The 19,487-nt window shown below is 50.5% G+C and overlaps 7 protein-coding genes across 7 annotated transcripts; 1 reads left to right on the top strand and 6 right to left on the bottom strand.

Moving 5' to 3' along the window:
* Positions 1-241: 241 nt before the first annotated feature.
* LTR64_008512 (uncharacterized protein) lies at positions 242-1,384 on the bottom strand (the record flags this gene model as incomplete). The annotated part of the gene is made up of 1 exon (XM_064902823.1): positions 242-1,384. One exon carries the CDS (start codon positions 1,382-1,384, stop codon positions 242-244), a length of 1,143 nt encoding a protein of 380 aa, XP_064750712.1.
* A 901-nt stretch (positions 1,385-2,285) lies between these two features.
* LTR64_008511 (uncharacterized protein) lies at positions 2,286-5,218 on the bottom strand (the record flags this gene model as incomplete). The annotated part of the gene is made up of 2 exons (XM_064902822.1): positions 2,286-4,899; positions 4,947-5,218. 2 exons carry the CDS (start codon positions 5,216-5,218, stop codon positions 2,286-2,288), a joined length of 2,886 nt encoding a protein of 961 aa, XP_064750711.1.
* Positions 5,219-6,736: 1,518 nt separating this feature from the next.
* YTM1_2 (ribosome biogenesis protein ytm1) lies at positions 6,737-8,131 on the bottom strand (the record flags this gene model as incomplete). The annotated part of the gene is made up of 1 exon (XM_064902821.1): positions 6,737-8,131. One exon carries the CDS (start codon positions 8,129-8,131, stop codon positions 6,737-6,739), a length of 1,395 nt encoding a protein of 464 aa, XP_064750710.1.
* Positions 8,132-8,375: 244 nt separating this feature from the next.
* YTM1_1 (ribosome biogenesis protein ytm1) lies at positions 8,376-10,901 on the top strand (the record flags this gene model as incomplete). Its single annotated transcript, XM_064902820.1, has 1 exon — positions 8,376-10,901. The coding sequence occupies one exon, from the start codon at positions 8,376-8,378 to the stop codon at positions 10,899-10,901; it is 2,526 nt and encodes an 841-aa protein (XP_064750709.1).
* Positions 10,902-11,452: 551 nt separating this feature from the next.
* png1 lies at positions 11,453-12,900 on the bottom strand (the record flags this gene model as incomplete). The annotated part of the gene is made up of 3 exons (XM_064902819.1): positions 11,453-11,856; positions 11,911-12,311; positions 12,362-12,900. The coding sequence occupies 3 exons, from the start codon at positions 12,898-12,900 to the stop codon at positions 11,453-11,455; spliced, it is 1,344 nt and encodes a 447-aa protein (XP_064750708.1).
* Positions 12,901-14,826: 1,926 nt separating this feature from the next.
* On the bottom strand, positions 14,827-16,908 carry LTR64_008507 (uncharacterized protein; the record flags this gene model as incomplete). Its single annotated transcript, XM_064902818.1, has 1 exon — positions 14,827-16,908. The coding sequence occupies one exon, from the start codon at positions 16,906-16,908 to the stop codon at positions 14,827-14,829; it is 2,082 nt and encodes a 693-aa protein (XP_064750707.1).
* Positions 16,909-17,836: 928 nt separating this feature from the next.
* mug86 (Meiotically up-regulated protein 86 protein) lies at positions 17,837-18,960 on the bottom strand (the record flags this gene model as incomplete). The annotated part of the gene is made up of 5 exons (XM_064902817.1): positions 17,837-18,157; positions 18,209-18,383; positions 18,436-18,562; positions 18,617-18,700; positions 18,756-18,960. 5 exons carry the CDS (start codon positions 18,958-18,960, stop codon positions 17,837-17,839), a joined length of 912 nt encoding a protein of 303 aa, XP_064750706.1.
* Between the last annotated feature and the right edge of the window lie 527 nt (positions 18,961-19,487).

Genomic DNA, 19,487 nt, shown 5'->3' with positions numbered 1-19,487 from the left:
AAGAATCGTTTCGGGGCGCTGTCGCTTGCGACCCACAGGTTGATTCCTCAGCGCATCAAGAACACTTGTTCAAAGGGGAGATAACCTTGCTCCCTAGTGGACGACCTTGAGATTAAGAACGTACCCATGACGGCGCTCTGACTACAGGTACAGGCGGTTGCAATCAATAGTGAATATAGACGACAGCTTCTAATTCTGCGCTATGAAAAGCTAAACCCATCCTCTATATACATAATCTTCTTCACCTCCTCTTCCTCATCGCTGCCGCAACTGGTGCGGGATAAGTAGCCGCAAAGACATCGGCAACCTCCTCATTCGAATAACCAAGCGCTAAACTCAACTGCAACAAAATTCGACTCTTCTGCGGATTTAAGAACCCACTCGCAATGGCAAAACCCCCTTCTGAAGACGGCACAAATCCGTCAGAACTACGATGACTAGCCACCATCGCCACCCCAGTCGCATTGTAGACAGCCTCAGCAGCAATCGATGCTCGAGCAGACATTCCGCCTGCCCCGACCCCGGCCAGCACAATACCCTCAGCGCCATTAACGACAGAAGAATTGAATAGCCCCGGATCCATATCCTGATGTGCGTAGAGGATATCAATCATAGGCAGGTCCGTAACGCCAGTAAGGTCGAACTGCGTCAAACCAACCGGCAGAGCAGGATCAAAATAGAAGTACGGCACCTGATTGATAAAGAACCCCAACTGTCCCGCTTCAGTCGAGTAGAACGTATCCAGCGAGTTCGCATTATTCTTCGTCGTATACCACGCACTACCAATCCGATCGTTGAGCGTAATCATCGTGCCCCGTCCAACAGCATTCGGCGCCGAAGCCAACGTAACAGCCTGAAGAAGATTCAGCGGCCCATCCGCCGACAGCGCCGTAGCAGGCCTCATAGCACCCACACACACCACAGGTTTCGTGCTATTAACCACGAGTTGCAGGAAGAACGCCGTCTCCTCAAGCGTGTCTGTGCCATGCGTGACAACCACACCCGCGACATCCTCCTTGGCCAATTCGATGTTGATCAGTTCATTGAGTCGCAGCAGGATCGTCTCATTGATACTTCCTGACCCGACATTGGAGACTTGGTAGCCTGCTATGTTGCTGATGTTGAGGATTTCGGGGACCGCGTCGATGAGTTGTTGGACTCCCAGGCCGACGGAGTAGCCGACGGTTTGGGTGTTGGAGGTGCCTTGGGAGGCGATGGTGCCGCCTGTTGCGAAGATGGTGACGTTGGGGAGGGAGGCGTTGATGGCGGACTGGACGTCTTGGCGGGTGAAGAGTGTGGTGGGGTGGTCTGGGATTGCTGTGGGCAGAGCAGCTGCGAGGCCAAGGCTGAAAAGGGATGTAAAGAGAGCTCGCGGCAATAACATCTTTGCGTAAGTATGTGGTGGTAGACGGGAGCAAGAAGACGGCAAGGTCTATCGAAGGCGAGTGGCACGTGAAATACGTCTTGCACAGTCAGTGAAGACGACAGAACGACAACTGCACAACAAAGGAAGCTGGTTTTATACTCATTGGACCCGGTACCCTAGCCAGATGCATTGTGCCTGAATATCGCGATGTCAAGCTTAGCGGCACTCACCTTGGCCTTAACGGAACACATCGTTACTACCAAGATACAGTAATGCTCTGCTCAGCTGTTTCCAGATACTGGCTCGATCGCTGATGTCCATGGCCTTGTCAACTCTTTATCGTCCGCAGGGATCCTACTCCAGCATAACGGTCGAGGAAGGCATGCGGGCTTCCACCGGTATCGTGAGAAGACTGGTGCAGATAACGGATCTGACCCTCTTTGCGAGATGTAGTTATCTTCCGGCATAACTTGTTATCTTGGCGATGCGTCCCCATGTACGAGAGACAAGGTCGGTAATGAATAAGTAGCATTTCTTATCAGTCGTTGCGGAGTCCCGCGTTCTGCCAAGAACCAGTAGATAATATCTGTCACATTAGCATCGAGCATATATATTTATCAGACTGGAGTGAGAGCAGAATCGGGAAAATTGTAGTGAGGCAGATATGTACGAATATCGGGATCGTGTTCTTTATCCAACAAGTCTCTGTACACTTCTTTCTGGACCGAACCATATCTCGTCGCCATGCTATATAAGTCATTAGTGTAAGAATTTTGTACGCAACGAACAAGCTCTTAGTTGAGTCTTTGTCGTGCCAACCGATGTAATCCGAGCTCATACCCACTGTGTCCGAAGTGCTGTGCACAACCGGACCTCATTATTAAAGAACTTGTAGAATTTTCGTCCTCTGCCGACTCTTTCAGGCTGGCGCATTATACAACTCCTGCAAAGTATTTGTATTACCTTTCCTCAGCTTCCATGTTCTCTGTTTCTTCTCTTTTTTCGCCTTCATTTCTGCCCAGCCTTGCTCGTCATCTTCATCATCATTAACGCGTGTGATAGTTCGGATGGTCGACGTCGGCTTAGTTTGTGCATTCTCATTCAAATATGGACGGAAAGTCGCCGAGGAGAACGTGGATGATCTTTTATCCCAGTTCGGCCTCTGTTGTTCAGCTTGTTGGGTCATGGTAGAAACAGGTCTGTATCGAGGCGCTAACCCCACGTTACTTCGTTCCGATGGTGCTATAGAAGGTGCATATACTGAGCCACCAGGCACCATTTGCGGAATCGCCGGCATTGAGTTGGTCCATGGGGCCATGCTTGGGCTGAGCGTACTCATAGTCCGTTGCTGACCTCCATGAATGTTCTGTAGCGGCACGGACTGCGGGCGATGTGGCATACCGGGATGTTGTGGCTGCATCGGAACACCGTTCTGTTGGAATTGAGGCAAACTCTGCATGCCTGGCATTCCCATTCCCATTCCCATTCCCATCATAGGCATTGGGGGCATTTGCATGCTCTGATTTGGGCCCATCATGGCTGACATCTGCTGCATCCACTGCATCTGCATCTGCATCATTTGGGCCATAGATTGGGACATCTGCAACTGTGCATGTTCGGACGGTGTAAGCACTGGCTGAGGCGGCATAAATTGAGGTACTCTTGCAGAGGTCGGAGCAGAGCCCATAGGCATATCGTAGCCACCTTGTGGATTTGGACTGCCTCGCCGCAGGGCACGAGCACGTTCTTCTCCAGCGATAACGCCTACAAGTCCTGCAGGGTGTAAAGGATGGGCGGTTGCGGCGCCCGAGGGTTGAGGTTGTGTGACAAGTTGTGATTGAGACATGTTGAGAGGTGCTCGCTCGGCCTGGTGAACAAGGCTAGCCCCGTAGTAGGGATCCGGGGGCAAGTGCCGTGCAAAAGCTGGCAAGGAGCCTCTGTTTGCTGGGTCTCCGACGACCGATGCTCCCCCTTGCATTTGGGCCAAGTTTCTCAGGTTGGGATTCGAAGTTGAGGCTGCTAGTCGTGTAGGTGGTTTGTTCTTGTTCGGGAAGCCATGAGCAGCAAGGATGCCTAGTGGAACGTCCTCATCCTCGTCTGGCTCATCATCCACGGGAAGCTTCCCCATTCCAAGCGGTGTAGATGCTGCACCATCCACAGTCAGCTGAGACATACGTCTGTTCATGGTGGTCAGGTCGTTCTGGCTCGCGTTCCCGGACTGGTAGATGCCTATACTGGTGCCCGGTCTCTGGTCCGGATTAGGAACATCCCCAGCGACTTTTCTCATTTGCTGGCGGTATACGGCCAAGTGGGCTTCCTGCTTCTTTCTCTGCTTAGCCGCCAGCTTCTCACGTTCTTGCTCATCGTCCTCCTCATCGTCATAATCGTCGCCACTGCCATCGTCGGAATCAGCCTTGCCAAAGACCTTGTTGTACCGTCTCGTATCCTCCTTTTGCTTCTTGTAGCGCTCGAACTCGGCAGGAGTCATAACCTTGCTCGCGTTTGTCTGAGTCGGCGAGGAAGCTGTCTCTTCATAACGTGAGGCAAGTTGAACGTTCGCCAACAAGGAGGGGTCGAAGGCAGGCTGCCCATACTCGGAGCCAGCATCAGACCGCTGTATCGAAGAAGCTCCATTCGATTGAGTACGAGCTCTTGTCATGGCTGTCGCTGGAAAAGAGGAAGGAGGTGGTCGAGGAGAGGTCGTTATGGTGGGTTTGGCAGCGACAGACTCGGGTGATCGACGCAGTGGAGTGTCTTCGAACATGTTGTCATCACTGGTGTCCTGAGAGCGAATTGTGTTCATTGTGATGTTGCGCAGGTTGGATGACTGTGGGCTGGTTTGGGTTACAGTGCGTGATGGGCTGGGTGAGCCGATGAGACCATCTTGAGAATGCTGAGAATTCCAAGAGGCAGGCGAGTCTTCAACTGGGACGTGTCTATTGACGCGGACGGGTTCTGGTGGAGCAGATCGTTGTGCTGACTTCAAGGGGCTTGGACGGGTTATTACAGTATGCTGGAATTGGTTAGTCTGGTTTATTGATAGTTCCTCCTTAGGCGGAGAAGAATCCATGCAACCTACGTCTCGACTCGACCTGGAATCAAGGTTGGCAAACATGTTACCGAAGTCGTCATCTCCGTCTTTGGTAGAGAAAGTGGCATCGTCCAGTCTAGGTGCTGTGGCGGTTGTCACGCTGCTGGTTGTCATGGCTCTTTCTCTTGTTTCGGCCAAGGCAGGACGACGATGCCTGTCCGACGGTAATGGAGATGGCAGATCGTTGGATTCTCGACTATTGTGCTTAGTGATGCCGAAAGAAAAGGTGCGACCGGCGTTTTTGAGGAAACCACTCTTTGCGATATGAGGTGGTGGAACAGGAATGTCGTCGTAGACTGGTTGTCCTGCTGCTGCTTTGATATTTCTACCAGAGCCCGAGTCGACGGAAGAGGGGTTCGTGGATGAATTGCTATATCGTGTAGAAGAGGCTGCGCTGTCGTACGGCGCGGTAGATAGAGAGTTCGACGTAGCGCCACTACCGCTATCATGGTCAGCAGGTGCCAAAGTTTGACGTTGATATTGTCTCACCGGTTGGCTGCATCATTTCGTGCTACCGAAAATAAATCTTCATGGTCTTCATCGAAGCTTGACCTTGGCTGCGGCAATGGTTTTGGTGTCAGAGGCGAGGGTCGTAGAGCAGCACCACCATCGAAGGACTTAGCCTGGCTGTGAGGCCTTGCTAGAACCTTGAAGGAGGAACCTGTATCGGTATTGGAGTCATTGTTGGTGTTGGAAAAGTCATCCAGTACAGTGCCTGAAGATTTGCGACGCGGGAACCCCTTGGGCAATTTTATTGGCATAGAGCCGGTTGCGAATGTTTGTGTTCTCAAGAGGTCAACCGGTCGGTCAAGATCGTGTAGTAGTGGGCAAGGAGAGGAAGGAGTACTGGGTCTAGTAACGAGCGGAGGTTATCATCGAAGGTCGACCGAAAGACTGCATGAACCGAGCATGTCAGTATTTGCATTGAGCACAGATCATGTATGACATAGGATTGTGCGAACCTGAAGCCAGTGACTTGGAGCAGGATAGCAATGCTCGAAAGATTTGACAGAGTACAGCAAAAGTGAGTGCAATTGCCCTTCTGCTGTTTGTAGAGTGGTTGGTTCGCGTTGCTCAAGCGAGTGTAATTTTCGGACTTGGGTTCCTGGAGCGTTGCTAGACTACTACCGAGTAGTGGCTGGGAGTGTTCAACAAATCGAAACTGGGCACAAAACCACGCTGCTGCAGGGGTCGACTACTGAACGATTGACTGAGGATGCAGGACAATTATCAAGCAGAATGTAGACGTCGATTCAGATGACGGCAATGGATGTGAATAGATGATGCTCGCCAATCGACCAGCAACAATAAAGAATGCGCAGATGTTGTTCAACAGCCAGCGGTTTCGAGCCACAGACAAGGATTGGCTCACACCCAAGAAGTTTTTGACCAGGCTCCAACAGGCGGCGCGGAGGAGCAAGACATGGCCTAAGCACTTCCTAGTGGAAAGCTTTAGGTTACTTGCAGCCACTTTGGGACTCAAGCTAGTGTCAGATGTCGTGGATGGAAATGGCCGTCATGGGTGTCTCTTTGTGTGGTCGGACCTGACGAGAACCGAAAATGGATGACAGTGGCTTCACCCACCAATCTGTTTGTCCGCCCACTGAGACCTGGGATATGGTATCCAGGGCTGTCTTGACTGCACGCCAATGCACCTAAAATGATCGGGGCTTGAGCTTTGCCGCTAGTTCGGTGCTTCGGAACTTAATCTCCAAGAATCCAAAAATTATCTCGCAGGCCAAAAAGAGGCAAATGTTCTGTGTTTAGCTGGGGCCTGAAGTCCTTCAACCTTTTCCGAGTCTGGCGAGTATGATTTTCGTTATGTCTCTGGGCTCTGAGTGCTGAGCAATATCTAAGGCTGCAGGACGGCCACGCCCAATTTCAAGCACATCAGTGCATAACGATTCAACACGTCACCGTGCTGGTGTCCTCACCCTGGCTTTGCGGCTTTCGGTTCATGCTCTTGGCTAGCATGGGTTAGCCGGATGCAAGACGTGCGTACAGCATTCTCTCTTGATTTTCGTGCGATTCTGCGTACGGCTTGGGGACAATTTACACAAGGTAACATACAAAGGAGGTGATGGGATGGCGCCAAAGCAAACACGAGCAGCTGATTTCGACAAGTTCGATCTGCATTGCTCCGTGATCAGCTTCTTTGAGCCGAATCTTGAAGTTTTGAGTTTCCACTGGGGCACATCATTATGTGGGGCTCCAGAAATTAATATTGCCAACGAAAGCCCAAGAATTATGGCACGAATTGTAGTCACTGGTCGCAATGCTCAAGTCACATTATCACTGCTGTTGACTTGCACAGCCTTGTCTTCGCCAGCACTCAGAAGTCCTATCCGCGAGTCCCAGCACAAGCCGAAGACCTTGACACCTTCCCCAGTCGCTAACGCTGGCTTGCCTTGGAGACTCGCACGTGGAATTGTGAAAATGCTTTGCCCAGTAACGCCTGCTTTCCCGCTTTTCGTACTCCTGACGTCCCATACGCGACAGGTTCCATCGTGGCTGCCACTTGCCAGCACATAGTCGTTCTTGGGATCCGGAGCCAAGGAGACAACGTGATTCTTGTGGCCCTGTAAGGTCATGGCGACAACTTGTGTCGCCGAAGCTCTAGGATCCACCAATTTGACATCCCGACCTGCGGATCCTGCTGCCAGAAGTGACAAGGCTGGCATCTGGTCTAGACAGAAAAGAGCACTGTTCGTCGTCCTCGTGTCGACCAAAGCACCCGTAGCCAAGTCCCACGTCCGGACAGTGTGATCCATCGAGGAGGAATAGCCGACGGTCGCATCTTTCTTATCGAACTTGGCGTCGGAAACAGGAGCAGTATGAGCACGCATGAGAGACAGCGGCCCGCGCTGAGCAGTAGATATAGATGGATTGAGCTTCCTCCTCTTGCCTTCCTTGGTGATCGCCCTTGGAACGAGATTCCCCGGAGCGGGTGGAGCGTCACTCTTTCTCGTGGACCAGAACCCGACAGAATGATCCATGGAAGCGGTCAAGAGTCTATGGGTCGACGCGTGGGCTGCTACGGATTCTACTGCGGCTTGGTGCCCGTAGAGATCGAGTGTTGGGGTCAAGCTAGCCTGCGAGGCCTCATCGTTCTCTTGGTAAGTCCACACCTTCACCGTGCGATCGTAACTTGCGGACACGATCTGAGTAGGAGATACAAATTTGGCAGATTTCACAAAGGAAGCATGGCCACCATCTGACGAAGCAGCGGAAGTGGCCAGCACCTGGGAAGATGTATTCCAAACTCTTATGCGACTATCATAGCTTGCTGTCAATATTCTTGGCTTGTCGGCGTGCATGTTCGGGGTGACATGGACATCGCTAACCCAGTCATCGTGCTCGTAGCTGGCAGTATATTGGGGAGGAATCCTCGCTCGGACGTACTCGACGGTCAAGGTGTTTTCCGTTGAAATACCATTCTGGCTGAGATAGTCTTCAAGGCTCGTTCGAAGGTAGCTGCCGTTTACGAGAATCTCAAACGGAACTGGGCTCGTAAGGTTTAGCTGGGAATTGATGTATTGCGACAATTGGTATCGTCGAAAAGTCGTCGGGATCAAGACTGGCGCATTGCTTTGAAGTTCGAGATCCCCCTCTCGCGTTGTGAAACGCAGACGGACATTTTGAGCCGTGACGCCATTCACCTCCGAAGCTGCCATGATGTTCGTAGTGCCGTAACGCACCTTCTCAGCGACTTGAACTCATCTTGTCGAGGACTGGACAGGCACTGCGAAGCAAAAAAGTTTCTGGATCCATCGGCACATCTTCGGTTGTATCTCGAAGGTGGGAGCGGACGCTACTACCACTCTGTCGTGCAATAGAACCCGTACTGCTGAATCGACTCAACGATGAGGTGTATGCTGAACGTAGTGTCCAGGCTTTAGTTTTGAAGAGGTAGCTACTATGGCGGCAGATATAGTTTCTGCAATCAAGGATGGCTCCTTTCCAGACTCGGAGGAAATATTATCATCCGACATCAAAACAAGTGCCATCCCTCCACTGTTGGAACAAATTCGACTGGCAAAGGACGACTTGCGCAAGAGTGTAAGCGCAATCAGCAAGGATCAGGCTGAAGATGTGAACGGTTGGATCTCACAGGCAAAGAAGGTACAGCAGGATATCGTGCGATGTAAGGAAGACTACCGCTATATTGTGCAGGAGTATGCTCGTATCGAGGCTTTACGCTCGGCCAGACAAGACGCACGCTCCAAAGTTAGCCTGCTTCAGGATGAGATATCTTTCAACGAAACTCTGGAACAACAAGTTGTTCTCATCGCGAACACGTCGGCCAGCTTGAACAAGGCCGATGCTGATATTCGTCAAGCACAACTCACTCAAGCCGCAAAAGCTCTCCCTGATATAGAAACTACTATACAGTCCATTCAAAGCGATCAGGCTCGGCCTTTACTATCACAGACTCACAGAGATTTGGTCCAGCATCTCGCCCAGGAGCTCCAATCTGTCTTCTACTCGCTCTGTAGCATCAACCGAACCACAGATGCTGTCGATCTTGCAATCTATCCCCATCTCGAGCATGATCAAAACGTTTCTTCTTTCTCACTGGCTGATATCTTGATTGCTCTGGAGTCGATTGGTGCATTTGACGACATTCGACACCAGTTCACAAAGCGGTTAGACTCCCTTCTGCTACCACACTTCTTCCGGCACTCTCGCTCACATATTACTGGAACAACAACTACCGGTCATGCTCTTCGTCTGTTCTTGTCCCCTACTGTCCCTTCAGCGCTCGATCAGGTCAACACAATCAAGGATCTACTGCATTTCGTTCACGAAAATACACCTGCCAAACTGCAAACATCGCTCGTTAGCCATATTGCGGCTCAAATCATACCTCGACTTATCGTCCACTGGCTAGATGTCTCAATTCCTTTAGCATTAGACGAGTTAAAGGACATACAGTTGCTCCAAAACACTGTCCAAGACTTTGCTACATGGCTCCGAGGTGTTGGTGTTGCCGAAGCTGATAAACTTGACGCCTGGGTTAGTGATATACTCAAAACATGGCTTAACAAGAGGCGTGCCACATCACTTGACACTGTTCGAAAGTCCCTCAAAATAGCTACCGGCAGTACACGCCAGGTTCAACGATTGGAGAGGCAGACCGTTGTCGTAGAGTCATCGAAACCTGATATTGCTCCGTCAGTTGATGACAACTGGGCGGAGGATTGGGACGAGGCTGATTCTCAGAAGCCTGGCGACGTTGTGAAGCATCCAGAGGTCACTGAGGAGGATGGCTCAGATGCCTGGGGGTTCGACGCTGATGACCATGAAAGCGATGCGCAGGCGTCCACCAATTCGAAGTCCGAAGCAGACGATAATGATGCTGATGCTTGGGGGTGGGGAGACGATGAAAGCGTCGCTAACAATACCTTGCCAAACAGAGACACACCACATAATCTCAATGGCAAACTCGACACACAACCCAAGGAGCAGGATATAACTCTTACCGAAGAGTACATTATCACCGACATTCCAGACTACATCCTTGAACAAATTGGAAAAGACATGGCCGACTCGCACACTTTACAAACATTCCCTCAATCGTACTTCAACACCTCTACATCGCCTGCAGCAGGTATGCAGACACTGCCCAGCCTTGTTCTCGCCATGTTTCGAGCCACAGCTACAGACCGCTACACCACCTCAACCACCCTCTCCCGCATGAACCTCTACAACGACACCCTATACCTCGCCCAAAAGCTCTCCGAACACGCGCACAACTCCCCCTCTTCCCTCCAAGCCGATATCGACATCCTCTCCAAATTCGCCCGTCAAACCTACACAGCCGAACTAACCACCCAACGCACCATCCTCCACGACCTCCTCGACAACGCCCAAGGCTTCATCTCCTGCACGGTAGATCCCTACCTCACACAATGCGAAACAGCCATCTCCAGCACAACAGACTATCTCCGCACCTTGCACGCTCAATGGTCACGAGTCCTATCCCCCAGCCACCTCGCACAAAGCATCGGCAACCTCGTCAGCAGCATCATGTCCAAGATGATCAAGGACATCGAAGACATGGAAGACATCCAGGAATCCGAGTCGAGAAAACTGTTGCAGTTCATGCAGCAGGTCAGTAAGCTCGAGGATCTGTTTTTGGCGCCCCATCCTACCACTGTAATGCAGAGTCAGCAAGAAGAAAAGGGAGAGCAGCCATCTATCTCGACCATCGCTCTCCATGCTCCATCCTACCTCCGCTTCCAGTATCTCGAGCAGATCCTCGATGGTTCGCTGGTCGATATCAAATACCTCTGGACGGATGCGGGACTCAGTCTCGAGTTCAGTGCGGAGGAAGTGGTTGATTTGATCGAGGCGCTTTTTGCGGAGAGCACGCATAGACGGTCTGCTATACAAGTCATCAAGTCGTCTAGTGGTGGTGCTCGACGACATAAAAATGGATAATATCTTGAATAGAGTAGTTTGTATCAATTTTGATGGAATAACCATCATGTCTGATTACTATCTTCGTTTGAATCCTCGATTCGAAGCATCATCACCTCTGCATACTATGCTACTCTTGCCCAACCGACAACCTCATCCACCATTCGTGCATCGCATGTACCATGTCCTGCACCTCGTTTGCTTCACATCTAACCACATCGTATATTGCCCTCCAACTAAAAACCAGAAATTCGTCTAATATATGCCTGGCTCGCTGTTATCACCCAATCTGTCCTGACGATGACAGATCCATCGCTTAATCAAGGTCGTCGCTCCTGCAATGCGCCCATCCGTAAATATCATCTTTCAAGGAACAAAAATCAACCACAGGAGCCCCTCTTTGCTAAACATGTCCTTTTGTGGTGAGAGCGCCATACTGCTATGCTATGCTATGCTTTTAGAAATCCAGACCAGAATAAATGAGAAAATGAATGCGGGAGTGCATTAGTGTCGTCGTGGAGAATCATATACACAAGGAGTGAGTGTAGGTAAAGGTTCGTGTTGAAAGTCTATCATCTTGCATTTCGTCCGTCTTGTTGATGAGGTATGAACGGGGTATTCTGCCACTGTGCCTGCTGTTGGGCCTCATTGACGACTTTCTGTTCGCCAGGTCGTGAGTGTTGTCGTCGGGAACCAGGTATAGAGTTTAACATGTCTCTAGTGACGGCGTGGGCGACATATGCTTGTAGCTCGTGCTCTTCTCTTTCGTCTTCGGCTCGTAACCTTTGTTGGTCGGGCTTGTTCATGCCATCTCTTCGAAGTTTCCTGATTTCATACATCATCCATAAGAGGCACTCTTCTGGACAACGGTTCCGAGGAAGACCGTGTGCTGAGGGGTTTCGAACGTAGCGCCGTGTGACATCGGTGGCACCTTCGTTGGAGAAGGCGATGCAGTAAGCGAACTTGCGATTCCAGCCTGTCAAGATTGGTAAGAAAGTGAAGGCCATGAAGTGAGGAAGTGCTAGCTTACCTTCAGTATAGACACGAGGTGTGTCCCATAGCTCCTCACAAGGATCGACATGTATCCACCTACGCTTGTGAAGACTATAGACCTCAATCCATACAGAGTCTTCAGTGTTCCATACCCAGCGTACCCTAGCACCAGCAGCACGACATAGCATGCCAAAGCAATTTGCAAACTCGCCGGCTCGGCCACGTCGGGTCTTCATCAATATCCAGACATCTGAGTAACGAGGAAAGCGCTCGTGAGCACCACAGGCGGGGTTAGGGCATTTGTACAGCTCGACTCTCGTGGCACCGTATGCGTTTTCTTCTTGTGTGGGCGAAACCTGGCCTTGAGCGACAGTCGGACTGCGGCATACTTGACATGCAGGATTGCAAACAAACTCGAAGAATTCTCGTTTGAACCACCTAGAGGGGTTGTTAGTTGCAGCCGCTGGATCTTTCAGGATACAACATACCGAAGCAATGATCGAATAACACAATCCTGATAACCCCACTCCTCCTTGACGTTTTCGCCTATTGACGCAGCCATGCCTTTCATAATATTGTGCTCTTCCTCGGCTTCTGAGTATATCCTATCTATAGGTATGTGTGTTAATGCTTCGTCAAGTAGACCTGGGTTTTCGTATTTCGTAGGTGTAACAGAAAGTGTGAGAAGGAGGTTTCGAAATTTCAGGGACGCAGCATCCTGTGGTGCGCATGGTACTAAAGGAGTATTGCGACATGAGGAATATGCTGGAGGAGTAGGTGGTTGCTGTTGCCTTTGCTGCTGCTGGTGTCGTTGAGGAGCAGGTGACGAGCTCTGTGTTTGTCGGAACGGTGAAGGTGCAGCAGACCTGTTTGAAGACTGAGAGGACCGCGGTCCTCTCGCTCGCTCTTCCAGATCATTCAGACGTCGAGTCAGAAGTAATTGCTCGAACTGTTTGGATAAATCGCCGGCGCTGAAGTCAAATTGCTCATCCAGCGATGTTGGTTGTACCTGCCCAGTCCCTGCCATGTTCGCGATGTAGTGTCGAAATTCACTGTTGCTGATGTTTGGGCATGCACGCAAGATGTGCTCAAAGGTGTATGCGAGCTGCAGGTACGGGATTGAGCCGGGAGAAAGTGGTGGTTTGGAAGCCAGGCGCAGAGACGAAAGAGACTCGTGCACAGCCGCGTTGGTTAGTCCTTCGCCACAACCCGGGGTTTTCTCAGTAGCGCTGTAAAGCCCAGGAAAATCTCTTCGGTCTTCAGCAGATGGGTCGGACAGCGTTGGGAAAAACAACGATATGAGTTAGACACAGGGGAAGAGGCGACAGCGACGTGTTCGTTGACCAAGCTGAGAGATTGCGTGGTGCGTTCAAGAGTGCTGGACTGAGCTCGTGAGATGAGTTTGCGTGTACACACGTTCCGGCCACAGGCTTGCGAATCCCCTCAGATGGACCTGCTGGGCGAGCCCCAGAGACCCAAAAAAGGCAGAAGAACTTGGTTGGCCAGAACCGTGTGAAGGCATGACGCAGCACGCCTGCTAATTCGCGCTCTGCCTCAGAATGGCTCCGTTTTTGTCCATGCCGAGAAGTGAACGCGCGGCGATTTCATCAAACTTTCCACGAGTCTCGTTCACAATTCGCAATCCCGGCTCCACTTGCCAATTTCGAGCCGCAGCCCTGCAGGCACTTTCACCAGGCTCAACCTCGAAACGGCGTGAACAACTTCTCATGCCTCATCACAAAGACTGCCTTGTTATCACTATCCTTCTCAGTTGACGATTCTTCTTCTTTGCCACCGAGTAGTGCCCTATAACAATGATCTGGAACGCCCACGAAGTTGCCAAGCGTAATGAAAGCTACAAAGTGTAAGACTAGGTGCGGCTTAAGAATCCGGCGATCAGATCACTCCTGCCTACGCAATCATCTCACTGTCCACGTACGCCCTCCCTATTAGGCTGAGACCTTCCACGTGCCTACAACAACCATGTATCTCTCTTGTTGCCTCGTGCCCTTGTTACTTACGAGGTTCGCAGACAACGGGCAGCATGCCATATGTGTTTCAGACTCGGTCTGCTCGTTGAGGTCTGCAATCGAAGAAAGGCTCATGGCACTCATGTGTTGGTGAAACTTCATCAGCTGCCACTTTTACGTATGTTAACACCAATAAACTTTCTAGATGATCATGCTGCAGCACAGTATACTCGAGTAGTGCATACGTATTGCCGACCTGCGTAATCATAATCTCACAAGCAACCGGACCAGACTCATACCCGTCTGGCCGACATCGATCTGTGTCCTGCAGTACTAATCTACGTATTCCCAAACGATAAAGTCCACAGCCTGTAGAATTTACCCATGTTATACTGCGACGATTGTCCGTGTCACTCCCGTAAGCTCACTCAGTGAAGGCCAAGACCAGCTATATGGGTGGCTATATGGTGAAGGCGAGCTGTTTGTCAGCTATCACGCGGATGCGAAAGGCTACTAGCGTGCGAAGATCTACCAAGGAAACAAGCAGCACTACAATCCTAACGATCCACGCCAAGCTAATACCAAGCTTCTACACGTAACAGTAGCAGTATTGGCCTCGTCAGCTTCCACGCATCACCATCCATGACCACAGATTCCTGACCCTAGACACTCCCTACGCACTCTGTCATACACTACAAGCTTGCTGGCGCATCGTGAAGCGTAAGGGAAATGAGATGGTGGAAGGATAATTTGAGCATTAACCTTGGTTCGCTGTCATTTCCGTATGACTCCAACGCTGCCGATAGGCCATCGGTAGCCAGGCCACGCAGCTCCTCCTTGCAAGAAACCTAGGTCTTCCCAACAGAATTAGTGCACACAATCACCTGCCTCTGGTTCATAAGAATATATACAACACGCCTCCTAATAACGGAACCAGAACAGCAGTCGACAAACTTAGGGCGGGGCTTAACCGCGAGGAATCTTTATCCAAGCATCAGGTTTGCACCTTCTCGGCTCGTAGTCCTATCCAAGTTGTTGGTAAGGATAGTCTTCTCACTCACAGCCTTTGCCACTCCGAAGCGCTGTTGCAACACAATCCATTGTGCAAGACATATGGCCAGTCTGAAAGTAGGCATATGCTTTGACTCAAATGCATCATCAACAACTTTGGCCAGTCCTTTGGTCTCCAGGAAGCCAAGTTTGGAAACGTTCTCTTCGGTGACAAGACGTTTCAAGAGGTTGTACAAAGGACCTCCTTTGGGAAATTGTACTGGTGCACTATAGGGATGCTTCTTTTTCTCGTAGATCTCTTGAGTGATGAACGGCTTGCCGGCCTCCCGCAGCACGTACTTCTCGATCCAGTCACCGTGGGCGTTTCGTCGGATCTTCATGCTTGGTGGGAGGTGGTTGACATATTCTGTGAGTTTATGGTCGAGGAATGGAGTTCGTCCTTCGATTGAGTGTGCCATTTCTCCTCGGTCGCCGAGATTGGAAAGTAAAAGGTTCTGCAAATGTGCTTTGGTGAAGATGTACTCTGCTGTGTGAAGTGGGTGCCATCTGCTGTTAACGCGTTCTAGCATAGTACCATGGACTCCCTCAGCATAAGTCAGACACGCATCCACCTTGTTGTTAGCTGGGAGGAAATCTTCCTTGAAGGGCAAGGGTGGAAACGCAGCAGCCATCTGTGCCGGCGTCAACGTGTTGTTGAGCTGTCGACGTGCAACAGAGGTACCCTTAAGGTCTAGCCGACCACCGTAGACCTCGTTCAGCTTGCTCTCTGCTTCGTCGAGAGCTCGTACACGAACCTCGTCTGGTATCGCAGCTCCACTGAAGGTATGATCCGGTTCTCGCAGAAAGTCTGGCAGGAAGATGTTGTAGCCACCGAATATCTCGTCGGAGCCCTGACCGTTGATGTTGACCCGGAACCCTTTTTCTTGGAACAGCTTCGACAAAGCGTAGGTGCCAATGAAGTTGAGGTCTGGATTCGGTTGTTCGTCCAACCATGTGGCATCCTCAAAGCTGTTAGCGAGTTCCTGCTCGTTCATATGTTTCTTGTAGAACTTGACACCTAGGAAGTCAGCTGTACGATTAGCCGTAATTGACTCGTCAAAACCACTGTCTTCATCAAAAGCAATGCCAAAACAACTGAGCCGCTCATTCTCCGACTCCGCACCAATCTTGGCACCTTCGCGCATCAGGTGATTGACCATCCCGGCGACGACACTGGAATCAATACCACCACTCAAGGAGACACCAACTTTGACATCAGCTTTCAATCTTTGTCTGATCGAGTCAAGTAGTCGTTCGCGGACTCCTTGTATCATCTCTTCTTCTGAGCGAGGATCCTTGACGTTTTTGTCAGGATATTCAGAGTCCCAGTATTGTTGCTCATGTACCGTGCCAAAGGACCTGCACATGAGCACATGACCAGGTCTTACTTTCTGCACTCCTTTGAAGATAGTAGCACTAGCTATTTGGAAGTCACCACCCACAATGCTCTTGACGTCCCATTCTGGCTGCCAGCCCATTGGCAAGAAAGCTTTCATCTCAGCAGCCAACATGAGCTCACCGTCCTGAATGGTCCAGAATAGGGGTTTGATACCATAACGATCTCTGACTGCTAAGAAAAGCTCGCGTTCCTGGTCATACAGACAGATGGAGTACTCTCCACGAATCTTCGACAAGAATGAGAGTCCATAGTATTTGTATAGAGCCAAGACAAGTTCCGAGTCAGATGTGCCCTGAAACTTGTAGTTCAGCTTCTCCTCCATGTCCTGCCTATGTTCTTCGTAGTTGTAGATCTCACCATTCACCACCGAGTGAAGCGTATTGTCGGCCGAGTGCAAGGGCTGGCTACCGGAAGAGCTCAGGTCGTTGATCTCAAGTCGTACATGGCCAAGAGCCACTTTGCCGTCTTGACTGACCCATTTTCCAGTCGAGTCAGGCCCACGGTGACGGATCTTCTCGAAGCTGGCTTCTAGTCGACGTTCGATGTCCGCCTTGTCTCTTGCTCCTCCACTTTTTGCACGTCCCTCCAAGGCCACGATGCAACTGATTCCACACATGTTGAAGCATGTAGAACGCCGAGACAGTAGTTGGGACACGGACAACGTAAAATAGGTGTGACTGGAGGTATACTTTGTGACCCAGGGGTGCAAGATAGGTCAAGGTCGTCTGAATGGACAGCGGCCAAGGACGTTAAGATAATCTCGTAAGACTGCCGTTATACAAATCTTGACCAATCGCAAAATCCAAGTGGAAGAAAGTCAAGGTAGAAGTATGTATCCTTGGGTTAGCATGACCCACTTTTGACGACGGCTATCTCTTACGAAATGTCACTTATCTCGCCTTCAGATTTGACAGCGCGACGTGGCATGTCGTTTCAACGGTGAAACTAGCGGTCAACAACCCCCAAGTATCACAGCTTGTTTGACGGCTTCTGTGAAAATGCTCATTCTGCCTGCTGTCAATTGGTCATTGATGCATTGCTGCAGTGGTTGAGCCTCTCTTTCGGATGAGTTGCTAGCAGTTCGTACAAGGAGTGGATACGCGGCTAGCGATACAATGCCTTGAGAACTGTTTGGTAGCGACTATTATGCAATGTGGCTACACGAGCACAAAAGCTAGGTTGCATCGAGATAACGATGTTCGTGGTATTCGTTTGAGGAAGGCGACACAGCATGACGTCAAGGTATCCACAACTCCTGCTAACGAGCGGGTCAACGGTGATCGAGGAAACGCAGGTGGCAGTCACGGGCGTATGCGAAGGTGTTCCTGAATTCTATGACGGTACAGCATGCGTAGTGGCTTGTAGACATAAGCATTGAAGTGAAGTAACAGCTATGATATTACAAAATGGTTGTTATTACTATGTAGCTCGTTAACACAACGTCGTCGCGAGAAGTCCTCGCTGGGTATCAATGGTTGCGCCCAAAATTCGGACGGGTACTTTTATTTCGTGATAGTATGCAGTCCTGACATGGCTGCGGCCATCTAATCAAGATGGCTTGGCTTGCCTCTCTTCTGCTTGCCGGTCTCTGACCAAGGGAAATGGGCCACAGGAATGATGAAGAAGCTGTTAGATGTGTCGGCAATACCTGCCAAAGCATTGTACCATGCAATGAATGCCGCCGCAAGACCGAAGCCACCACCAGCTTTGATACACGATGGGTTTGGTTGGAGCTCAGCAGTTTCGTTCATGTATCCGATGGCCAGCAAGAGGAAAGCCATGTCAAGCGTGAAGAAGAGTAAGAAGAATGCGACTGTAGACTTCAATGTGCATAGAAGTAAGACAGTTGTGAAAATGAACCAGCCCTAGATTCATGTCAGACGATGCTAAATTGTGATGGAAAATGCAAAACTTACCCAAAGGAAAAGTGAAAAGGAGTTGTGGAATTGCGTAGGTGCGCCGTTGTCTGTCTCTTCCAGTGTGGAAACAATGTTGAATCCACCAGGAGTGAGGACGATAGCAAATGCCAGCCAGAATCCGCCGTATGAGGAGAGAGCAGTAGCACCGAAAGTGTTTCCCACAGCCATTTCCCTGTCGTCTATTAGTCTTGGTACTTTGGAGCTGGGCAACTCTTGTTACATACCACATTCCGGCAAGGAGTTGCACGAGACCACCATAACCGAAGGCCAGGGCGACAACGATATTGGGCTCCGCAATGTCGCGAGCGCCCACGTTGATACAACTCAAGACGAAAGTTGTTAATGCGAAAGCTGTCAGGATATCAGTATCTTACTTGCGAAAGCTTCAAGATCAATTGTCCGTACCACTGAGGCCCAAAGGTGCTGGGTTGGCGAATTTCCTGTTTTCAACACCCTTGTATAGACCAGGTTGGAACTCTCCTCCGAAAGCTGGTAAGATAATTAGCCACTATTCGCGTAGAGACGATGAAGATGTTGTGCATACCAGGGAGAAGGCCACCACTACCGCTGTCGTTGGTCCTCATATGAGCCAGAGGTCCATAGCCAAATCGACTCGCATGTATAGCTTTCTGTTTTTCTTCATGGCTCATGCCTTGTGTGATCTTCTCGAAGTCATGAGATTGAGTGCCGCCATTAGCAGCTGCAGATGCCGGGTTCTCGACCTGGTTGTGAGCTTGGTTGGTCGACATGTTGTGTGTACTGGTCGGGGTCAAGTAATACGAAAGATGTCTACCGTACGAAGAAGAGAGGAAGAGTGTTGTGAAAAGACCGCAACTCACCCTAGGTTATGTATGCAGCAAGCGCCGGAATTTGCATTTCTGGAGCTGTCAACTAGATCTTGACAGCAGCTCAATCGCCGTGGAGAAGTGGATGAATCTCCTCTGGAGCACCACAAATCATTCAGGTCGTTGATATTTCGTCCAGTCATGGGGACCTGCCAGGCTAGCGAAGCGTCCCAATAAGGTAATGAGGTACCGTCCGCCGTCGACCTTTCAAACGAAGTGAAGAGCGCGTTCCGAAGATGCACTATCTCGTATGAACGTCATGCATGATTTCAGGTGGAATGAAGTTAGGTGGACCTCAAACTCTAGGATCGACCATGGACGATCACCAAGCTGGAAAAGCTCAGCATAAATCGGCACTTTACCTAAGATCTGATTCGTGCCTGCAGAAGCCTCAGAGAACAAGCGGATTGTGTGTGACTCCAATGATGACC

The sequence above is a fragment of the Lithohypha guttulata genome, assembly GCF_036872675.1.
Source record: "Lithohypha guttulata strain CCFEE 5908 chromosome Unknown scaffold_10, whole genome shotgun sequence".
NCBI classification, from domain to species: domain Eukaryota; kingdom Fungi; phylum Ascomycota; class Eurotiomycetes; order Chaetothyriales; family Trichomeriaceae; genus Lithohypha; species Lithohypha guttulata.
This window is presented reverse-complemented; position numbering and strand designations above follow the sequence as displayed.